The sequence below is a fragment of the Solea senegalensis genome, linkage group LG2 (genome assembly GCF_019176455.1).
Source record: "Solea senegalensis isolate Sse05_10M linkage group LG2, IFAPA_SoseM_1, whole genome shotgun sequence".
In the NCBI taxonomy this organism is placed as follows: Eukaryota; Metazoa; Chordata; class Actinopteri; order Pleuronectiformes; family Soleidae; genus Solea; species Solea senegalensis.
Window position 1 is genome coordinate 1 of NC_058022.1, and position 18,519 is coordinate 18,519.

An 18,519-nucleotide genomic window follows, 5' to 3' on the forward strand; every position below is an offset into this window, starting at 1 on the left:
TGTGTGTGTGTGTGTGTGAGAGAGAGAGAGAGAGAGCGAGAGCACAGACAGACAGACAGAGCTCTTTCAGAGCAGCAGGAATATATTATAGCCCAAACAAAAGAAGCTGGCTTATTGTTTATGAATTACCAGCCTTTCAAAAGCCAACAAAGGCTTTCTATTTTCATAGAAAACTCAATTTTCTGTGATTACCACAGCAAAGAAAATAAAAAGACCTCAGTGGAGGCAGCATCCCAAAGGGATTCATTCCTTCTCTCACTCAATCAGCGCTGCTGAAAAGGTTTCTTTATTTCCTCCCTTTCCCCTAAAAGCCCATCAAATGGGCAAAACCGATGACAAAAAAGTATTTTGTGCTACCTGGACTGGCGGGGGTGGTGAGGGTGGTGAGGCTGGTAGTTCTGTGTGGTTGTGGTCTTTCTTTCCCTTTTCTTCTGCACTTACTTGTTAGGGGTTGGGACCCGTGAAAGATATTTTTTCTCATGTCATCTATAATTTATCAAACATCTCTAATGTTAATAATTGGTTGTGATTTTTTTAATTTAGGTCATGGTGCAACTTTCTAAAAGAGGGTCTCTGTACAAAAACTTTTTTGAGTTTTTGTAAATGTGAACACCCAGATTCCTTTTCATTATCCAGACTAGTGCAGTACTTCTACCCATAAACAAAAATCTGAAAAAACACACACACAAACACAAAGGTTGCAAACTTATCTTGGGCAAGCCATTGTTAGCTATAGCAAACAGTCAATAACAACACTCTATTTCGCACATACATGCAGCATACCAACATGTCTATGCAGAATTAAACAAAAATAAGTGCTAATGCTAAAGTAACTAACTAAAAACAAACTATCTATTTTATTAAATTATAATCAAGGTGGTAATAAAATGTTTTTATATATATAATATTTTTATTTACATGTGTTAATTGAACACATATTACTGTCCATTCACAGCAAATTACTGGCTACTACTTGCAATACTGTGTATAATTATAGCACATTACTGTGTTTCAGATACTGTAGGTTACTGTATTATTTTACATTAAAACACAAACATATGTAAATCGTCACAGTTAAAGCCTGTGCAATCAATTATTTACAAGTGTACATTCACTGAATGGTTGACTGAAGCCTTCATGATGTTTTTCATGTACATGAACACATTTAAAGGAGATGAATGGCGTCAGCACATGCTAACTTTAGAAGACGCTCTTTCAAATTTGGCTTTACTTTTTTTCGTCTTCTTTTCTCCTCCTGAATATATGGCTCGAGACAAAAGGTGAGCCAATCAATGATTCCTCTCACAGTGCACCAGGGCTGTTGTGAAAAGCATTGACATTTGAGCTTTCCAGACGACATCTGCAAAATTATATGCCTTCCATTGTGTGAGGCAGCCAGCGCTGTATCAAAGGCTGTAAAAGGCCTCGTCAATTTAGTAAGGACAACTCCACAAAGACTCCTTTCTCTGCTGTTGTTATGGAAATAATGCTTCTCACTGGTAACCTGCCAAAACCTGCAGGCAATTTCACTGTGTGATGTTATTGATTGCAGTGATAACAGTCATCAGCCAGGGAAGCCATCACACCGTCTCATATGTATACATGGTAATCAAATTCAACAGCAACCGCATAGAAGCTGTGCAGTGAATACATGTGAACAGTTGTTTTCCCTCTTCCACCAAACAAGAGCTGCATTTACACACTGGACAATCTGGAGTTGTGTTTAATTGTTAGTGTGAAGGCAAATGTGCGACCACATGTACGACCACAAGGCTCAGACTGGAGGAGAACGTCTTGGTTTTTACTCTGAGCTCTGATGATGAAATGTGTAACCCAATGCATATTAATTTGATGCAAACTAATGCTGCCTGTCATTGGTAGTCAGAACTCAGATTTCCAAGTTTAACTGTGAGATACTATCTCAAAATGATGACTTAGTATCTCATAATTATCACTTAGCATCCATTATGAGATAGAATTACATATGACTTTGTATCTCATAAACTATACTCAAGTCATACATTGACTTATGACTTTTTTCCAAGTGTTGGTAACATGCCTCTTTTAAAGGCTTGACAAATAAAGGGACCCCTTAAAAAGGTAAGGGACAGGATCAATCCTTGCGATCCTAAGTGAATTTTGATAAAGAACCACTTGACACGGGCCACACGGTGGTGTAGTGGTTAGCACTCTCGCCTTGCAGTGAGAAGACCCGGGTTCGAGCCCCGGTTGGAACAAGGGCCCTTCTGCATGAAGTTTGCATGTTCTACCCGTGTGTGCGTGGGTTCTCTCCGGGTACTCCGGCTTCCTCCCACAGTCCAAAAACATGCAATGTGGGGATTAGGTAAATTGGACACTCTAAATTGACCATAGGAGTGAGTGTGAGAGTGAATGGTTGTTTGTCTCTAGTTGTGTGTGGCCCTGCGATGGACTGGCGAACTGTCCAGGGTGTACCCTGCCTATCGCCCGATGTAGCACAGCACCCCCCGCGACCCTCTGGTGGAGGATAAAGCAGTTAGATGATGACTGACTGACTGACTAAACCACTTGACACATGTTTGATTCATTTTATTCAAACAAATGGGTGAAATAAATTATAGGAGTTATAATTCTATATTCTCATCATAGGAAAACAAACATGTATCATATTCATATAAGTACATCACTGAGAGTCAACACAACATATTGGGTTAGACAGCTTACAGTAGTGCAGTTCCATTTTAGTGAAGTATTTAACGGTGTTTCTCCCTGTGACAAACATGCTGGTTTTCTCTACAAACCAACCAGGTCAGGTATAAAATAAAGAGTCTTACAAATCAAAATCAGCTGCTGAAAGTAAAAAACACAATCATTTCGCAGTACATTTTGTAAAAATCATTAAAAAAAACAAAACATTTCCAGTGTTGTATTGCGTGGGCTTTGGTCTTGAAACAGAAGGCAGCGAGATCATTCTTTATCAGTTCAGTGCAGTTCAAATGTTTTTCAAATGCTATTTCGCAGCTACAGTGACTAAAAAGTTGAAATGCATGTACCTGTTTTTCTGATGATGTTAATGTTGTTGCTGATTTACAGAGCTCATATATTAAATTGGTCTTGTTTTTCTTTTTGTGTTATGACTGCAGTGACTTCAGTTACTCTACAGATGTACAGCCTCATTTTCAACAGTAAGGGATACTGTAAGAGTCATGTGATCAGTTTCACTTATAACCACTCCCTGCCTGACCTTGCACGTGAATGTTCATGGCTGTGTGAATAAGTGTTAAGATTGTAGTCAAAATACACATTTTCAGGTAAGAAAGTCATTTTTTGGAGCCCTTTGGAAATTCCAAACCCAAAGAATAGTGGGTCAGATGTGTAAATTGCAAGTTCTGGGCCCACGAAGACTACATACATCTGTCACCACTGTGACTCCCATTACTGTGATTAAATGGATAACACACTGATACAAACTTCATGTTATGTCTTCCTGGTATTTTCCCGTGGATTACATGACCTCCTATTGAAGTTTTCCATTCATATACTGCAGTATGTATTATCAGATGTTTTTTTTTTAACAAAGCTCTTATGTTAGGATCCACACTTCTTACACTGTTCTTCATTTAGCCGTCAGATTCTTCTTTGTTAACCATGAGAAGATTCCTAAGTGTGTGCACATGCACAATAATTTAATGTATGTACAAACATATTTGGTGGTGTGGTCTTTTAATTCTTTACTCTTAAACTAGATGGGATTAGTTTTACATGGAGAGGTATTACCCAAGCTTCTCAATGATTTTAGTCCTGCACATGTGTGCCATGTCAGTAATTATTTCCGGACGATGTCAATCAGATTACAGATTACAGCAACTTTTACTTTGGGTAAAAAGGTCCGGAAAATTACCCCAGGTAATACTAATCATGTGCGAATAGACCAGCAGCAAATAAGTGAGTAAATATTCCGTCATATCCTGTTTACAAGTAGTTTTACCCAGATTTTCAAGCATTCCAAGAAGGTTGAAAGCACTTGTCAGAGGCACAGGACTTCTGATTGCTTCAGGTAAATGCTTATTTATGTAAGCACCTCATGTAGTAGTCCCAGGCTATGTGGCTAACAAAATGCCAATACAATCATTCCCTGGTATGGTTTTGCATTATAGGCGTTTTAGCTTATGTCCACTTGTGGTAGTTTTAGTGAGATTTATTTTCCCGTACTGATTGTCCATTAACATTACAGATGTCCTGTGGTAAAATGACCACCTAGCCATGTAAAACTAACCCTGTCCGAATGGTGCTTAACTGTTACAATTCTTGTTACAACACAGCCTGGCAGCTGGGTGGGCTGTAACAATGGCAGTCCTTGAATTCTGTGATAGAGTTGAAGAAGTTGAAAACATTGCTATTTTCTGTCAAAATGAGGGTGCTCAATCATCAATATTATGCAAATTACAGACAAACAAGTGTTACATCCATTCCCTGTCTCCTCTACTGTATCTTTCAGGTGCAGAACACTCCCCAACAGCTCTTTCATTTATTATACATTAATTTATCTGCACTGGAATGGCAAAAAAGTAAAAAAAACAACTCAAAACCACACTTTCCAGATTGTGGTGTTTCAGTGTTAAACAGTGCAAAGACTGACAGGTGATTCTACATTAAGCACCATAAATAACACAAGTAATAATGTAAAGAGGATATTTGGATGGGATACAAAACAAAGCTATTTTTTCCCCAAATTAACTTAAAGCATGCCATGTTAACCTTATTTGGTAATACTTTACAATAAGGGTACACTAATAAATATTAGTAAATGCTGTAATAAGTGTTTACTACATGTTAATTAATGTTTTAACTAAACATTTACTCATGTTATAACGGCTCATTAAGGTATTAATTCATACATTATTCAAGGATTAACGTCAGTTAACACAGTGATATGAGGGTATTGAATAAACATCACTTTTACTATAATTAAGCATTTATTAACCATTGTTTACCTTTATTAATGCACCTTGTGAGACCTGAAACAACCAAACCAAACATTTGTGGAACATGTTTCCCACTGCTTAATAATAGATAAGTAATACTTAATCTGTACAGTTATGAAGTCATAGTTAAAGAGGCATGTTTTACACGTGTCACTTAAGGGAAACAAATGTTTCAACTTCACAGACACAAAAACCTTTATAAATATTAACTAAAGAAATACATTTACAGTCACTTAACTGTCAGTTAACAGATATTACTGACATTAACAGGAGCTTTATAAACCCTTGAATAATATATGAATTAATAACTTAATTAACCTGACAAACATTAATAAATGGTGAGTTAAACATGAATTAACTGTTAGTAAATGCTTATAAAAGTCATATTAATTCCTATTGTAAAGTGTTACCTACTAGCTTTAGACGTATGTATAACATTAAGCAGCCATCTCATTGTTTCTTTTCTCACCAGACTTCACCACAGCTTCTTGCATTATGTGACTTTTAAATGTTTCAATCTGGAGGAAAATTTAAATGGATGTTTATTCCTGAGAATATCCCTCTTCTGTTTCACTTTGACAACTACAAGATAGAGAACTATTATCTAGCTACCAATAAATCACATTAGTCCATGTCACACTTAGAATTTTCATCTCATCCTGTAAAAAACACGAGGTCACAAGTGCTGGCTATTTTAGGATGAGCTTAAATAACTTTGATATAACAAAAAAGGCTACTTCATATTTTGTTAGTTCTTATCAGTATATAAAGGTTACAATAACTAAAGGCATATCTGAGTAAGCCTGAAATAAATGTGCATTTATATATAAGGATGAATGTGAAAGAAATAAAAGATTGCTGTTGTTTTTTGTCAGTGCTCTAAAAGCTAAAAGAAAAGAGGAAGAGAGCAAGATAGGAAGTGACGTCACTATACCTACCGGCTGATTTGGCTTCACAGCTTTACACTCAGATGGGATGGAATCTGTCTTTCTCTTGGTCCAAAGTTTAGTGCACAGGTGTTGAATAGCTGGTGAAGCATTGGGACAACGTTTCATAGATTTGGTCATTTAAAAGAATCAAATCAAATCAAACTGGATTTGTCCGTGGTGTTTTTCATTTCAGAGGTTTGTCTCATCCCAGATGGGGTCATTCATGTTCTTGAGAACTCTTCTGACAACCCTCTCCAGCTCTTTCCTCGCCCGCTGCTCCTCCTCCAACGTCCTCGTCATCCTCTTGTTGTCCTGTAAAGAAAACATTTTATTTTATTTACCAGTTTACCAATTCAAAATGAATACAGATGTATTTTACATTATACGTTTTATGTTACATTATACATATATTTGCTCTCGTCAAGACTGATGTTGTAGCAAACTTTTTAAAGCCATCTTTAAAAAGTGAGTCCTATGTAGAACATTAAATGTTCTACATTTTTTGAGAAACACTGGCTAATTATATTTTCCTTCATCATTCTTCCTCTTACTACAAACCTGTCTTTCTACCTAGATTTCAAAGGTTATTTTATTTGATTTATTTGTTTTCACTCATGAGAGATAACTCTATCAGTCACCATTACACCATCTAATTAACACTGTAAATAATGTTAGGTTCTTCATTTGACTGGAAATGGATAATATGGAGAATGTTAGTAATGTATGTTAGTAATTAATGTGACTCACCTGTTTGAGTTCCTGGACTTCGTCCTTGAGGCTGTACACAGTGTCCACTAAACTCCTGTAGGGACACAGCAGCAGTGTGATGTGTATTTAATCTTATCCTAACTATAGTTCAGGCATGTACAGCACTTAAAGGGACTGTACAGTATGTGTGTGTGTGTGTGTGTGTGTACCTCTCCTCCACTACAGTTTGTCCGTTGCTCCTGGTTTCCTCCACAATAATCTTCTCCTCCTCTGGGAACAACATGTGAACATCCTTCCTGCTGGAGCCTGATTGACATTAGCAACAACATTAGCATATGCCTCACATACAAAATGACCACCAAACATACAAAAAATAAAAAAATATATATAAGGAGGATGACATTACAGAGAAAACACAATAATACAGATTATTGTGTTGTCAGTAATTAATATAACAGTGAGCTGTAGCCCAACAAAACAGCATAGAGTTAACGCTGTAGAGTGCATCTTACAGTATAAACAAATGTCTGTTACATTCAGCTCCACACGACTCTGATTAGATCTAATTGCACACACAAATCTGTTGATATATTTGAGTGAATATTCTCTGGTTTATTTGCTCCATTTAACAAAGGAATTTGATTTGGGGACATCCCTATTTTCAGATTTGAAAAACACTGGTCAACACTTTCTAACAATTTTAATTAAATTTAATTAATTGAGAAATCAACAGATGAATCAATTATTAAAATAATTGCTAGTTGCAGCTCTGCTGAAAACACAGAAGTTCTTCACGCAAAGTTTCTGAAGTGAATTCTACTAATCAAAAAACCTGGTCCTTAGATGGAATATGGGCCTTTTGTCCCCATCTGCCTTTGTGCTGCAGCTGTATACACATAAACTCTCTCTTGGTCAGGTCTGATATTATTGATTGACAGAGCATATTTTCAGATAAAGGACGGAGTATACAAATAATGTTACACAATGTCTGCTCACTAAGACCAAACAGAGGCAGAATAATAACATTAACAACAACATCAAAGGTTCCAGACTGCAGCTTTCGTTAAGTTACTTGATCTTTATGTTTGGTTTGCATGCACTGACTCACACCCACCTTTAAACACACTACACAGTAAAAGGAGGCATATGCTTGCTCATGCTATGCGATTGGAAAAGCAGACACAAAGAAACACAGACAGCAGGTGAAAGGTTCGGGCTAGTAAACATGTACTGAATCTCTACTCAGGAGCTAGTTTTTTTCGCCAATGTGTCTCTGGTTTGACACCAATATCTTACGAGAAAACGAGGCAGTCCTGTAACTATGGCTGGTCCAGATACTGTCATAATCCGAGTCCTCTGATTGGTCAGAACATGGCAGGTTGCCGGGTAGCCCAGCAATGGTGAGGCTGGTGTCACCGAGCACATGGTTGTGCATGAGGTCAGTCCCCTGCCAAGCTGTGCCATAAGTGGTAGATGGAACCAAAACCAAATTGAATGTTGGGGGGGGGACGGGGGAGGACAAACCATATTGAGTAAAGAAAACAATAAAAACATAAATAAGGAATTTAGGCCAGACCAACCCAAATTAAATAAATGTTTGTGTTACATTAAAGAGTGAAAAATGGGCATCATTAAAATAAAATTGATCATAAGAATAAAGTGGTTAATGGAAAAACAATGAATGGAGGATGAGGAAAGCAGAGGAATGAAAGGAAGACAAAAAACAGGAGAGAGAAAACATGATTAGAGAAGAGAAGAAACGCAGTGTTAGCAGTAACAATCAGTAGGTGGCAGTGTTCATGCTGTGTTATGACCCATGATGTGTCAACTCACTGGAGTTAAGAGTCTGCCGTGTCTTGGCGCTGGTACAGTAGGCTTCAATCACCTTCAGTATCTGAGCGTCCTCCTCCAAAGCTGCCATACCTGAGGGACAAGGACAGGACAAAGGGACATAGACGTAGTTCCACAACAGAAACATGGAGCTCAGTTCAGCACAGCACAACATCTACCTGTAACCATTAGTGTGTGAAGCAGCAAGTAATGGAGGTGTATTTAAATGCCTTCATTTTTAATTTTTTAAATTTTAATTTTTAGCAGTGATATTCTCAACAGTAGTATTTTCTATTTCTTTGTTATTGCCTGCTGCTATGTGTCTTTCCTGAGGACCACATTGGAAATAAGTGTTCATAGTTCATATACAGTATGAGTTATTCTCAGTGATGATTTATATTTGTATTTTACATGTATACATTTTATCCAATAAATCCATCCATGCAGCCCTTTGACCTGGTGGGGTCTGAAATCAGCAACCCTCCAGTTACAAGTCAAGTTCCCTTTCCACTGGACCAAGGCTGCCCAATGGTTAAAATTGGTAATCTACTAGTCAATCTGTGTGATTCTGCACATGAGCATGGACACCCCACCCGAACCTGTTAGCAGTTCTGTCATGGTTATTTTTTTAAGAAACACAATAAAATAGGATGAATTTATAATATATAGTGGGATTTTTGTTTGTGTTTTGTTTGTAGTTTGTAAATTGAAAATACAGTGTAAACATTTTAGAAATAGATGTATAATGTGTACAAATAAGTGGTGATAATAAGTAGAAACTGTTAAGTGATTGGCCTAGTGTTTCTGTTTGGAAGCGAGGTTTATGATTTTCGTGACAGCAATGAATGCAGCACACAGGCTGCCACCATAAAACACTGCTACTTTTACCGTTAACAGCACTTCTGTCATATTTGTTTCGCAGTAAAACTGTTGTACACATAGTACTGTTTCATTTTAAACTGTAGAAATGTTGGTATGCTGTTTGTGTAGAGTGCTGTTATCGACCGGTATTGCTGATAATGGCTTGCCCACTTGTGTCCATGTTTTTTTCCAACTTCTCAAATGGAACATGGTCAGGGTGACTTCAATATACAGTACTTACTCTTTCTGGCAGTGAGGTCCTCCTCTGAAGGTTTTCTCTCTGGCTTCCTCTTTGGGAGCAGCTTTTTCATGTTCTTGGGACTTTTACTCATATCCTATTAAATAAAGTACAATTATGTTTTTATTAGAGATTCAGTTCTTCTTTCAGTTAACAGGATGCCTTTCTCAACTTTTTTTCATTGTGTAATTTTAATGTGATATCAAGTACCTCCTTGTAGCAGAGAGCAGCAGAGGGTCGCAGAGGAGGCGCAGGGCGGAGGCAGCTCAGGCTCCATTGTTTGGGGGTACTCGGTGGCTCCAGAGACCCCCACATCAGACCACTGTGTAACGTCCCATAGGAGGAGAGGTGAGGAAGAGTGAAACTGTGTCCACTGCTCCCTCCACGAGACTCAGAGTGTCTAGTTGGACTGACCGGTTGAATGGGAAGCTGGGAGGAGGGGAGGAGAGGAGAGGAGATACATCACACACATACATCTAAAATAAACGGTTGAGGAAATTCTGCAGATTTCTTTAGAGACCGAAGAAAATATCTCCCATGACCCAGTGTGTGGGAACTAGTGAAACAGTGGATGAGCTGACTAAACTGACTTACTGTGTGATAGATGGACTGGGGCTTGTGTGAGTGTCTGTGTGTAGCTGGAGTGTGTGTCTGTTTGGTGAGAAGGTCGAGCCAGTCCTGTAGATCGTGCTGAGTGTTGCACGCCACCTGCATCCGCTCACACTGTCCACCTGCAAACAAAACATATACACACACACAGCCAAATATGTTAACATGACATGAGGTAATGGCTTCCTACATTTCCCACAATTTATTTAATCAAAACATAGAAATGGTAGGAGTAAGCTAGACTAGTGTGATATTTCATTTTATGTGGAGTCGTTTTCAATGTCAAAAATCTGTTGGACTAATATATTTGATTTTTCTGTAACATTTTAGATTAGGGAACACATATTCACCATTAATTAGTTGCTTTTTAGTATGCAAATTATTAAGATATTGGCTCATAATTGGTGATTATTATTTTGCTTGTTGCTTATTAATGCCTTATTCTGCATGGCCTTATTATACAACCAGTAAGCCATTAACTAAGAGTTTTCCCTCAATAACCAACACATGTTCCCTAATCTAATGTTGCCTCCTTTTCTTATTCTTGTGATACTACCACCTTATAAAGTCCATACTAAGCAAAGCATATTGAGATTCAAATACAACAACTTCCTTATTTACTAATAATAAGCAATAATTCTGAAGTTATTGAGGGTTATGTTACTATATCTGAAAGTGTTTTTCAGATATTATTTTTATGTGCCATAATCTATATATTCTCTTTTTTTCTTTTTTTTTATGTTTTTTCTAAGTTTTATGAATCAAGGGTCTTATTAAGTACAGTAGGCGTTTTAAGTGAGAACAAATTCTTCTTGGTTCCTTGGCAGTGCAGTATAAGATGGAAAAATGCTAAACACTAGTGGGATTTTATAAATGAGTTCACACCAGTAATGTCTGTTCAGTGAGTTACAGAGAAAGAGACTGACCAGATATTTCAAAAGCATTCCTCAGGTTTTCTCCATCCTCTATTCTGGAGATGAGCATCCCTGTCAGTGGCATCCTCCCCTTTCAGAGATACACAGAGCATAAACACAGCATTAGTCAGTGGACTGGGGTTTGTGATGCGTCGAGGAGCATACAGAGAAAATGTACCTGATAGATGAATCCACTCATTCGCAGGCTGGCAGATAACATGAGCAGTGTATGAGGGAAGAGGATGAGGTAGCGTTCGTTTGACTCCTGAAAGGCAAAACAGCTTTTGTGAACTCTTTTTTTGGGTCATAAACTATTCCCTATTACAAAGTCACTTTATTGGCTCTGGATTTTACTGCATAAAAACTTCTTCTTCTTTTCCTTTCGTCTGCTCCCTTCAGGGGTCGCCACAAGCGAATCAACCTCCTCCATCTCACCCTGTTCTCTGTATCCGCCTCTCTCACACCAACTAAGTTCATGTCCTCTTTCATTACATCCAAATACCTTCTCTTTGGTCTTCCTCTAGACCTCCTGCCTGGCAGTTCCAACCCCAGCATCCTTCTACCAATATACTCACTATCCCACCTCTGTACATGACCAAACCATCTCATTCTGGCCTCTCTGATCTTACCTCCAAAAGATTTAACATGTGCTGTTCCTCTGATTGACTCATTCCTGATCCTATCCATCTTCGTCACTCCCAAAGAGAACCTCAACATCTTCATCTCTGCTACCTCCAGCTCTGCTTCCTGTCTTTTCCTCAGTGCCACTGTCTCTAGACCATACAGCATAGTTGGTCTCACCACTGTCTTGTATGTCTTTCCTTTCATTCTGGCTGATACTCTTTTATCACACATTACCCCTGACAGTTTTCTCCACCCATTCCAACCAGCTTGAACACGTTTCTTCACCTCTTTTCCACAATCTCCACTGCTCTGGACTGTTGACCCTAAATACTTAAAATCCTCCACCTTCTTTATCTCCACTTCCTGTAGCCTCATGGTTCCACTTGGATTCCTCTCATTCACACATATATATTCTGTCTTGCTGCGTCTAACCTTCATTCCTCTCCTTTCTAGAGCACATCTCCACCTCTCGAGCTTTTCCTCCACCTGGTCTCTGCTCTCACCACAGATCACAATGTCATCTGCAAACATCATAGTCCATGGAGATTCCTGTCTAACTTCATCTGTCAGTCTGTCCATCACCACCGCAAACAAGAAGGGACTCAGAGCCGAACCCTGATGTAGTCCCACCTCCACCTTGAACTTCTCTGTCATACCTACAGCACACCTCACCGCTGTCTCACAGTTGGCATACATGTCCTGCACTAGTCTAACATGTAACATGTATGTAATAGCCTCAGGTAAAATAACTAAACTAGTATTTCTCAAGTATATCTGGCAGTCCATTTCAAACAAGATGTGAGTTCTAAAAAATTACATTTATTCCATATAAGTCATTTAGAGAGATTCTGATGGTACCTGACAGTTCTGTGTGTGCACTGTTGCCTGGGACATGTGCAGAACAGGCCCAAGACTTTTGATGTCATCCCCTTCCCAGTTTCGGATTGGCTCTGTTAAAATATGCAACTCCAGGTCCTTCTTCTTTCTCACCTCCAGACACTGAGCCTGGACACACACACGCATAAAAAGGCACACATGGAACAAAATCAAATCATGAAGATGAGTCATTCCCTCAGTTTCATGTTCATGTAATGTAAAATGTTTTATATTCAAACAAAAAAGCAAGTGAGCGCAGACCTCCCCCAAGGCAACACTTTGTCACTTGTGTTTTACACACCTACATCGGATCTGTATAAAACTTTACCTGCATATAACTAGTGCCATCGAACATGGGGTTTCAAAATGATGTATATTTGCAAAATTGCAAACTTTCCATGATGATTAACAGGAATAAACTGGACATTTTCAGGTTTCAAGGTTGAGAAGTTCCCAACCTTGAAACCTGAAAATGTCCAGTTTATCCAGTCTTGTATAAAATATATTATATTTTTTGACATAATCTTGAATAAAACAATCAGATTTGTTTTCAAATACAGTTGAATATCAATGCTATTCCTCAACCATAGGCACATAGCATACTACTTACTGAAGGGCTACTGAGGCCAAACGCCCTATATGCACTGTGCATTCCTCTATCACATGATATCACAGATGATTTCTAGAAACTTGAACTGGTGAAGCTACACTTTTGAGCCCGTGACATGGGGAGAATGGATTATTTTACTCACCATTCATGTTTTTGTTGTTCAATGAAAGAACAATGAATGATAAAGTTCTACTCACAAATGAAACTGTGTCACATTTTTAAATGTATTCTTTTGCATGCATATCTACTTATGACAAAAATATTTTTAAAGTTGGATATAACACAGTTCCTTTAAATTATCCAAATTGTCCAATTCATTCTCATTCATTCCCTAATTCCCAGGGAAAATTTCCAGTTTGGAATATTTCTAAAATAACTCAACTTTCCCATGGAAAAAAAAAATCATCCTGATCTGTTAAAGGTACAGTGTGTAATATTGCCACATTTATTGGTGAAGTTGCATGTTGCAGCTGAATAATCCTGAATAATTGTCAATGGGACAGAACAATGTTAAATGTGATGGTGACTGTAGAGTGTCTGATCCTACATAAACATACCAAATGATTTTTGACAAAGTTATGATTATTTCATTAAAGTTTTGAGATAAAGATTGATATATAACAAAAAAGTCGCTTTATAAAGTCATTTGTTTTAACAAACTTGAACAGATGCAGCCATGATTAAAAAAACATAACGCGCTAAATATGACTGTAATTAATTAATCGCAATTAACGCGATAATTTGACACCCCTAATATTAATGTCTTCATAAAATGTGAAACGTTTCATTCATTCATTTATGCACTACTGTTTTATCCTCCACACGAGGGTCGTGAGGGAGCTGGCATTGGGCGAAAGGCGGGGTCACACCCTGGACAGGTCTCCAGTCCATCACAGGGACAACATATAGAGATGAACAACCATCCACTCCAGTTAATATATAGTGTCCAATTAACCTCATTCCCAATTTCGCATGTTTTGTTTTTGGAGGAAGGGAGGATCTATACCGGTATACTTTCTGTAACCACAGTTCATTTTTTCAACCTGTCCATGGTGTATGTGTGTGTGTGTTTATGTCTCTTACTGCAAGGTTTTTGAAGGCCACTATGGAAGCATGAAGATCAGAGCTGTCAGGGTGTTGGTCCTGAGAAAGACACACCAGAAATAAATATAACATGGAAACAAAAGCAAACACATTTTTCACTGCCGGCTTTACTTATTAGTGTAAGATAGTGCTGGGTGGAACTGTATGACCAAAAATGTAAACGTTTTCACAGTATACAATGGTATTTTTTATGCATGAGTGCTCAGTTGAGTGTGTGGTCGAATGGTCAGAGAGTGTTTTGTGTGTGTGTGTGAATGTAAATGCATACATTCTTGGTACTCTAACACATGTTTTCTGCTAAGGTGGTGGAGTAAAATGCTCATTGCCGCAACTACTACCACAGTCACTTCATACAAGTTACTCTCCGAAATTGGCTATCTACTGTATTACAACAGCATTCTTTTAATCTTAATAGTCTTTATTTTTCAACCAAAACAAAGGTCAATTGTCAATTCAAAAAAACAGGATCTCTTTGAGATTGATCAGTTCACATTATTGCAAATCATTTATTTAAAATCATTTGCTGGGCCAAATACTGATGCTGGTGGGCTGGTGAAGCACTAGTGTAAAATAATAATTAGACAGATTTAAGCTGACCTCCATGTGTCTATCCAGTTCAGTTAGAAGTGATGGGTATCTCTCCAGTCTGGTGAAGGGTTTACTCAGACTCGTGGTCAGAGTCAGGATCCCTGGGTTTGACGCTCCCTTTGACTCCATGTACTCCCCGAGCACCTCACTGTGACCGAAAAAAAATATACTCTATTATCACTATTCACAACAAACACACAATGTGTATTTTCTTTTGCATTTCATCATGTACCTGTGTTGTGTGAGTACATTGACAGCAGATGGGTGGTTGGAGCAGTAAGCCACATAGATGAGCTTCATCTGCGGCATCAGACTCAAGAAAAAGCCCCCTATCCTCTGCTGGCTCTCTGGCAGTCTACACACAAATGACATGGTGTTATTACACTTAACAAGTGTCACGCGTGTGGAAGACCAAAGAGATGGTTGTTGTGGATGTTGTGAAGGAGGACACGGAGACAGTCAGTGTAATATAAGGGATAGGCAAGATGGAGATGATCCGCTGTGTTGACCCCTCAAGGAGTGAAGTGAAAAAGTGTCAGGATACAGTACAGGATAGACCAGTAGTTCCCAGAGAATGGGTAAGGATTTTTTTTTGTTGCTGAATAAATGTGCTGAATTATTTCCAAACCTTTGCTTAAGATTTATATTTCGAAGTTGTGATTGACTTCTCAAATATATCTCTTGGAAATGGCTGGTTTACCTACCTATCAAAATTATACCAGTTTAGTTCAGTTTATTGTCCCTGTTAGAGCCATTTATTTGGCTTATCTGTTTGTTTATGTAATACCTGGAAGCCACAGTAGGTGGCGCACAGTACTGTGAGGTGCAGAAAATGACTAAATAGAATAGCAGGTTATCACCCGTGTGCTGCTTACTGGGGGAAGCACACAGTTTTTGAACGTTGTTGCCATTTGTGGAATTGCAAACATGTGAGCCATTTGTTTGGCATTTGTATTAAGGTATAGAGTTTATGATAGTGTCTGCACAGTTTGGGCGGAGGTCGCTTGTTTGTTAAGAGGCAAATCGTAAATAAATGTTTGATGACTTGCATACAACGCTCATGTGTTTCATTCATTCATTGGACCCGGAAGACGACACGTCAACTACCATCAAGTACCAGTATAGCAGCCCCTCAGTGGTGTTGTTAAAAACAAGTCACTACAGTCCCCAAAGGGAATATTTGTTTTGCAGGTGTTGCAGATTTGGCAGTAAAATATAGTCAGAAATGTTAAATCATGCAAAAGTTTTCACAATTTAATTAGCTAAATAGATTGCAAGAACACTTACAGTATCTTACAGCTTCATAAATCTTCTGGTTTCAATATGATGACAGCTCAACAACACAATGATTCTACTGAGAGTGTTGACGCACTGATCCAACTCTTCCTCCAACGACTGATGAAAGTTGAGTTTTACTGTGTTCCATTTACATCGAATCTCAGAAGAGTTGGGAGTGACATCACCTCACTGCAAACACGGCTCCTTTTACTGTTAATAGCACTTCTGTTTTATTTGTTTCACAGTAAATCTGCCATACACATAGTATAGATATATGTATCCGGAAAAAACTAACATTAACAAACTAACAGAAAAACGCTTTTGCTTGTGTTAATTTGTATTGATTTGCAACTGAATTTAGTTAAGAGAATAGTTAAGAATAAGAACCAGGCAAATTAAGGTGTGGTTGAGCCAGATGGTAAAATCTGATTTTTGTGTCTAGGTTCATTTTATTAAGATATTTGTGGGATAATTTGTGTCAGTTTGAAACAGAATGAGGAAAACACAATTCTTATCACTGCAAGGTGATAATAGGTGAAGTGAAGTGATGTCGTTAGTCAGGGCTTGACAATGATGGCTAAATAGGCTCCATAGTATATGCAAAAAAATGAGGTTACGAAATCAATTGCTCATTTTGGCACAGCCACCAGGTCTAAAACAAAAATGCGTAGGTGACAGGTTAGCAGTGTTCCGACAACATTAATATAACACGCACTGACAACTCCACACATTCCCTGAATATGATGCAGCAGTGAGCAGGATTCAGTGTCACATGACCTCTCGCTAGTATCCTCCCTGCCACACCGGGCATCCAGTTACACATTTTGTGTTACACATTTTGTGTAACTGGATGTTACATAATAATAACAATACAAATGCAGAATAAAGGTAAAAAAAATGTGTACTTTTACAGTAAGTCATCAATGATTTGGTCCATAAAAAGTTGCTCAGTCACACATCATAAGACAAGAGAAGGGTAAACTGACTTTGTGTGCTCCTCTAAAGACTGCACCAATATCTGCTGGAAGGTTGAGATCTCCTCCAGATTTCCTTGAATGTGACTGATGTCCTCACTGCTGAGTCTGCAAAGGGAGGAAGACAAATGCAAATTAGTGTCATTAATAATTTAAAAGATTAAATAGTATCCTGATTGATGTGTGTATCAGGTCAGATGATAAAATAATTGTGTACTGCCTTCCTTAAAATACTAACAGTGACTCATTCACACAACAGACTGTTGTATCTTATAGATGAGAAATATTCGATGAAAGTGTGAGTAGTGTGAAGCATAAGCCATGAAACCCAACTCTGCTGAATAAATCAATGAGAAGTGTAAAGACAAAGCAACCTGTCTGTGGGGTGAAGTGAGCGCAAGTATGCACCAAGAAGACTCTGCAGCTCCCTGGAATATTCACTCTCTGCTTCCAGGATGTTCTGTAGCACCTGGTGGAGACATTGCACCACACACACACACACACACACACACACAGAATGAGGGCTAACAGAGCAAGTATATGAGTGTCTGTGTCCCAATTCTCACAACAAATATCAGTAACACTTTATTTTACGAGGCCATGTTTACCAATAACTTCCTGCGTAGGAAGTTAAATTAAAATGTGAATTTATAGGAAGATTCTGTGAGGGAAAGATGGTTGAAAGTAGAACTGTTATCATTTCTATATGAGGATTTTCTCTCTTTAATATCTGTAAGCTGAATGTTTTTGAATTTTGGACTCTTGATCATTGCAATCTGGGAAATGTCAATTTGAATTTCCCACAGTTACTGTTATTGAAAATTGAGAAATTAGAAGGGGCACGACAATATCCAGTCAGGTCAGATTAATTCCATGCACTATTTTTGTCAGTGAAAGTATGTATTTTTGTTAATAGGTTAAAAGACACAGATCATTGCTGTGTTCCATTTACATCATATGTCCGAACTGAGAGTGACGTCAACCCCAAGTTCACCGTGTTCCAGTTGAGAAGTTGGAAATGCAGATGTTTTTTGGGCTAGCTGTTACAATGCTCTATATGGTATTTGGCGTACACAAACAGTGTAGCAACACATCTACAGCTAAAATGTAAACAGTACTGATTTACTGTGAAAACAAATAAAACAGAAGTGATATTAACGATAAAAGTAGCAGTGTTTGTATGGTGGCAGCCATCTTGGAATCCATGTCGGGGTACAAGGTTTGTGCTAATTTGTGAATTGCAGTATTTTAGATAAGACACATGCTGCTGCTGTTGCAGAAGACAGTTTAGGTTTGAGTGAGGGGAATTTTTCTATTTTTAAATTTGTCATTTCTGTCTGGGAACAACATTGACATTAGGCAGTGTGTGTGTGTGTGTGTGTGTGTGTGTGTGTGTGTGTGTGTGTGTGTGT

General features: G+C 38.2%; 1 protein-coding gene across 3 annotated transcripts in view; it reads right to left on the reverse strand.

Moving 5' to 3' along the window:
• Positions 1-5,820: 5,820 nt before the first annotated feature.
• Positions 5,821-18,519, reverse strand: part of LOC122764346 (rho guanine nucleotide exchange factor 7-like) — a 30,946-nt gene continuing 18,247 nt past the window's right edge. For 2 of the 3 annotated variants that reach the window (XM_044018544.1, XM_044018550.1), the window contains exons 7-22: positions 17,482-17,576; positions 17,120-17,215; positions 15,088-15,210; positions 14,865-15,003; positions 14,247-14,306; positions 12,536-12,682; positions 11,232-11,318; positions 11,066-11,144; positions 10,125-10,261; positions 9,741-9,959; positions 9,534-9,627; positions 8,435-8,524; positions 7,898-8,056; positions 6,811-6,907; positions 6,641-6,695; positions 5,821-6,205 (exon numbers count right to left, since the gene is read on the reverse strand). In XM_044018544.1, the coding sequence (XP_043874479.1) occupies positions 6,083-6,205; positions 6,641-6,695; positions 6,811-6,907; positions 7,898-8,056; positions 8,435-8,524; positions 9,534-9,627; positions 9,741-9,959; positions 10,125-10,261; positions 11,066-11,144; positions 11,232-11,318; positions 12,536-12,682; positions 14,247-14,306; positions 14,865-15,003; positions 15,088-15,210; positions 17,120-17,215; positions 17,482-17,576 (1,800 nt within the window). In that variant the 3' untranslated portion in view covers positions 5,821-6,082. The remainder of the gene's footprint in view (positions 6,206-6,640; positions 6,696-6,810; positions 6,908-7,897; positions 8,057-8,434; positions 8,525-9,533; positions 9,628-9,740; positions 9,960-10,124; positions 10,262-11,065; positions 11,145-11,231; positions 11,319-12,535; positions 12,683-14,246; positions 14,307-14,864; positions 15,004-15,087; positions 15,211-17,119; positions 17,216-17,481; positions 17,577-18,519) is intronic. The other variant, XM_044018546.1, reaches the window with a different exon arrangement.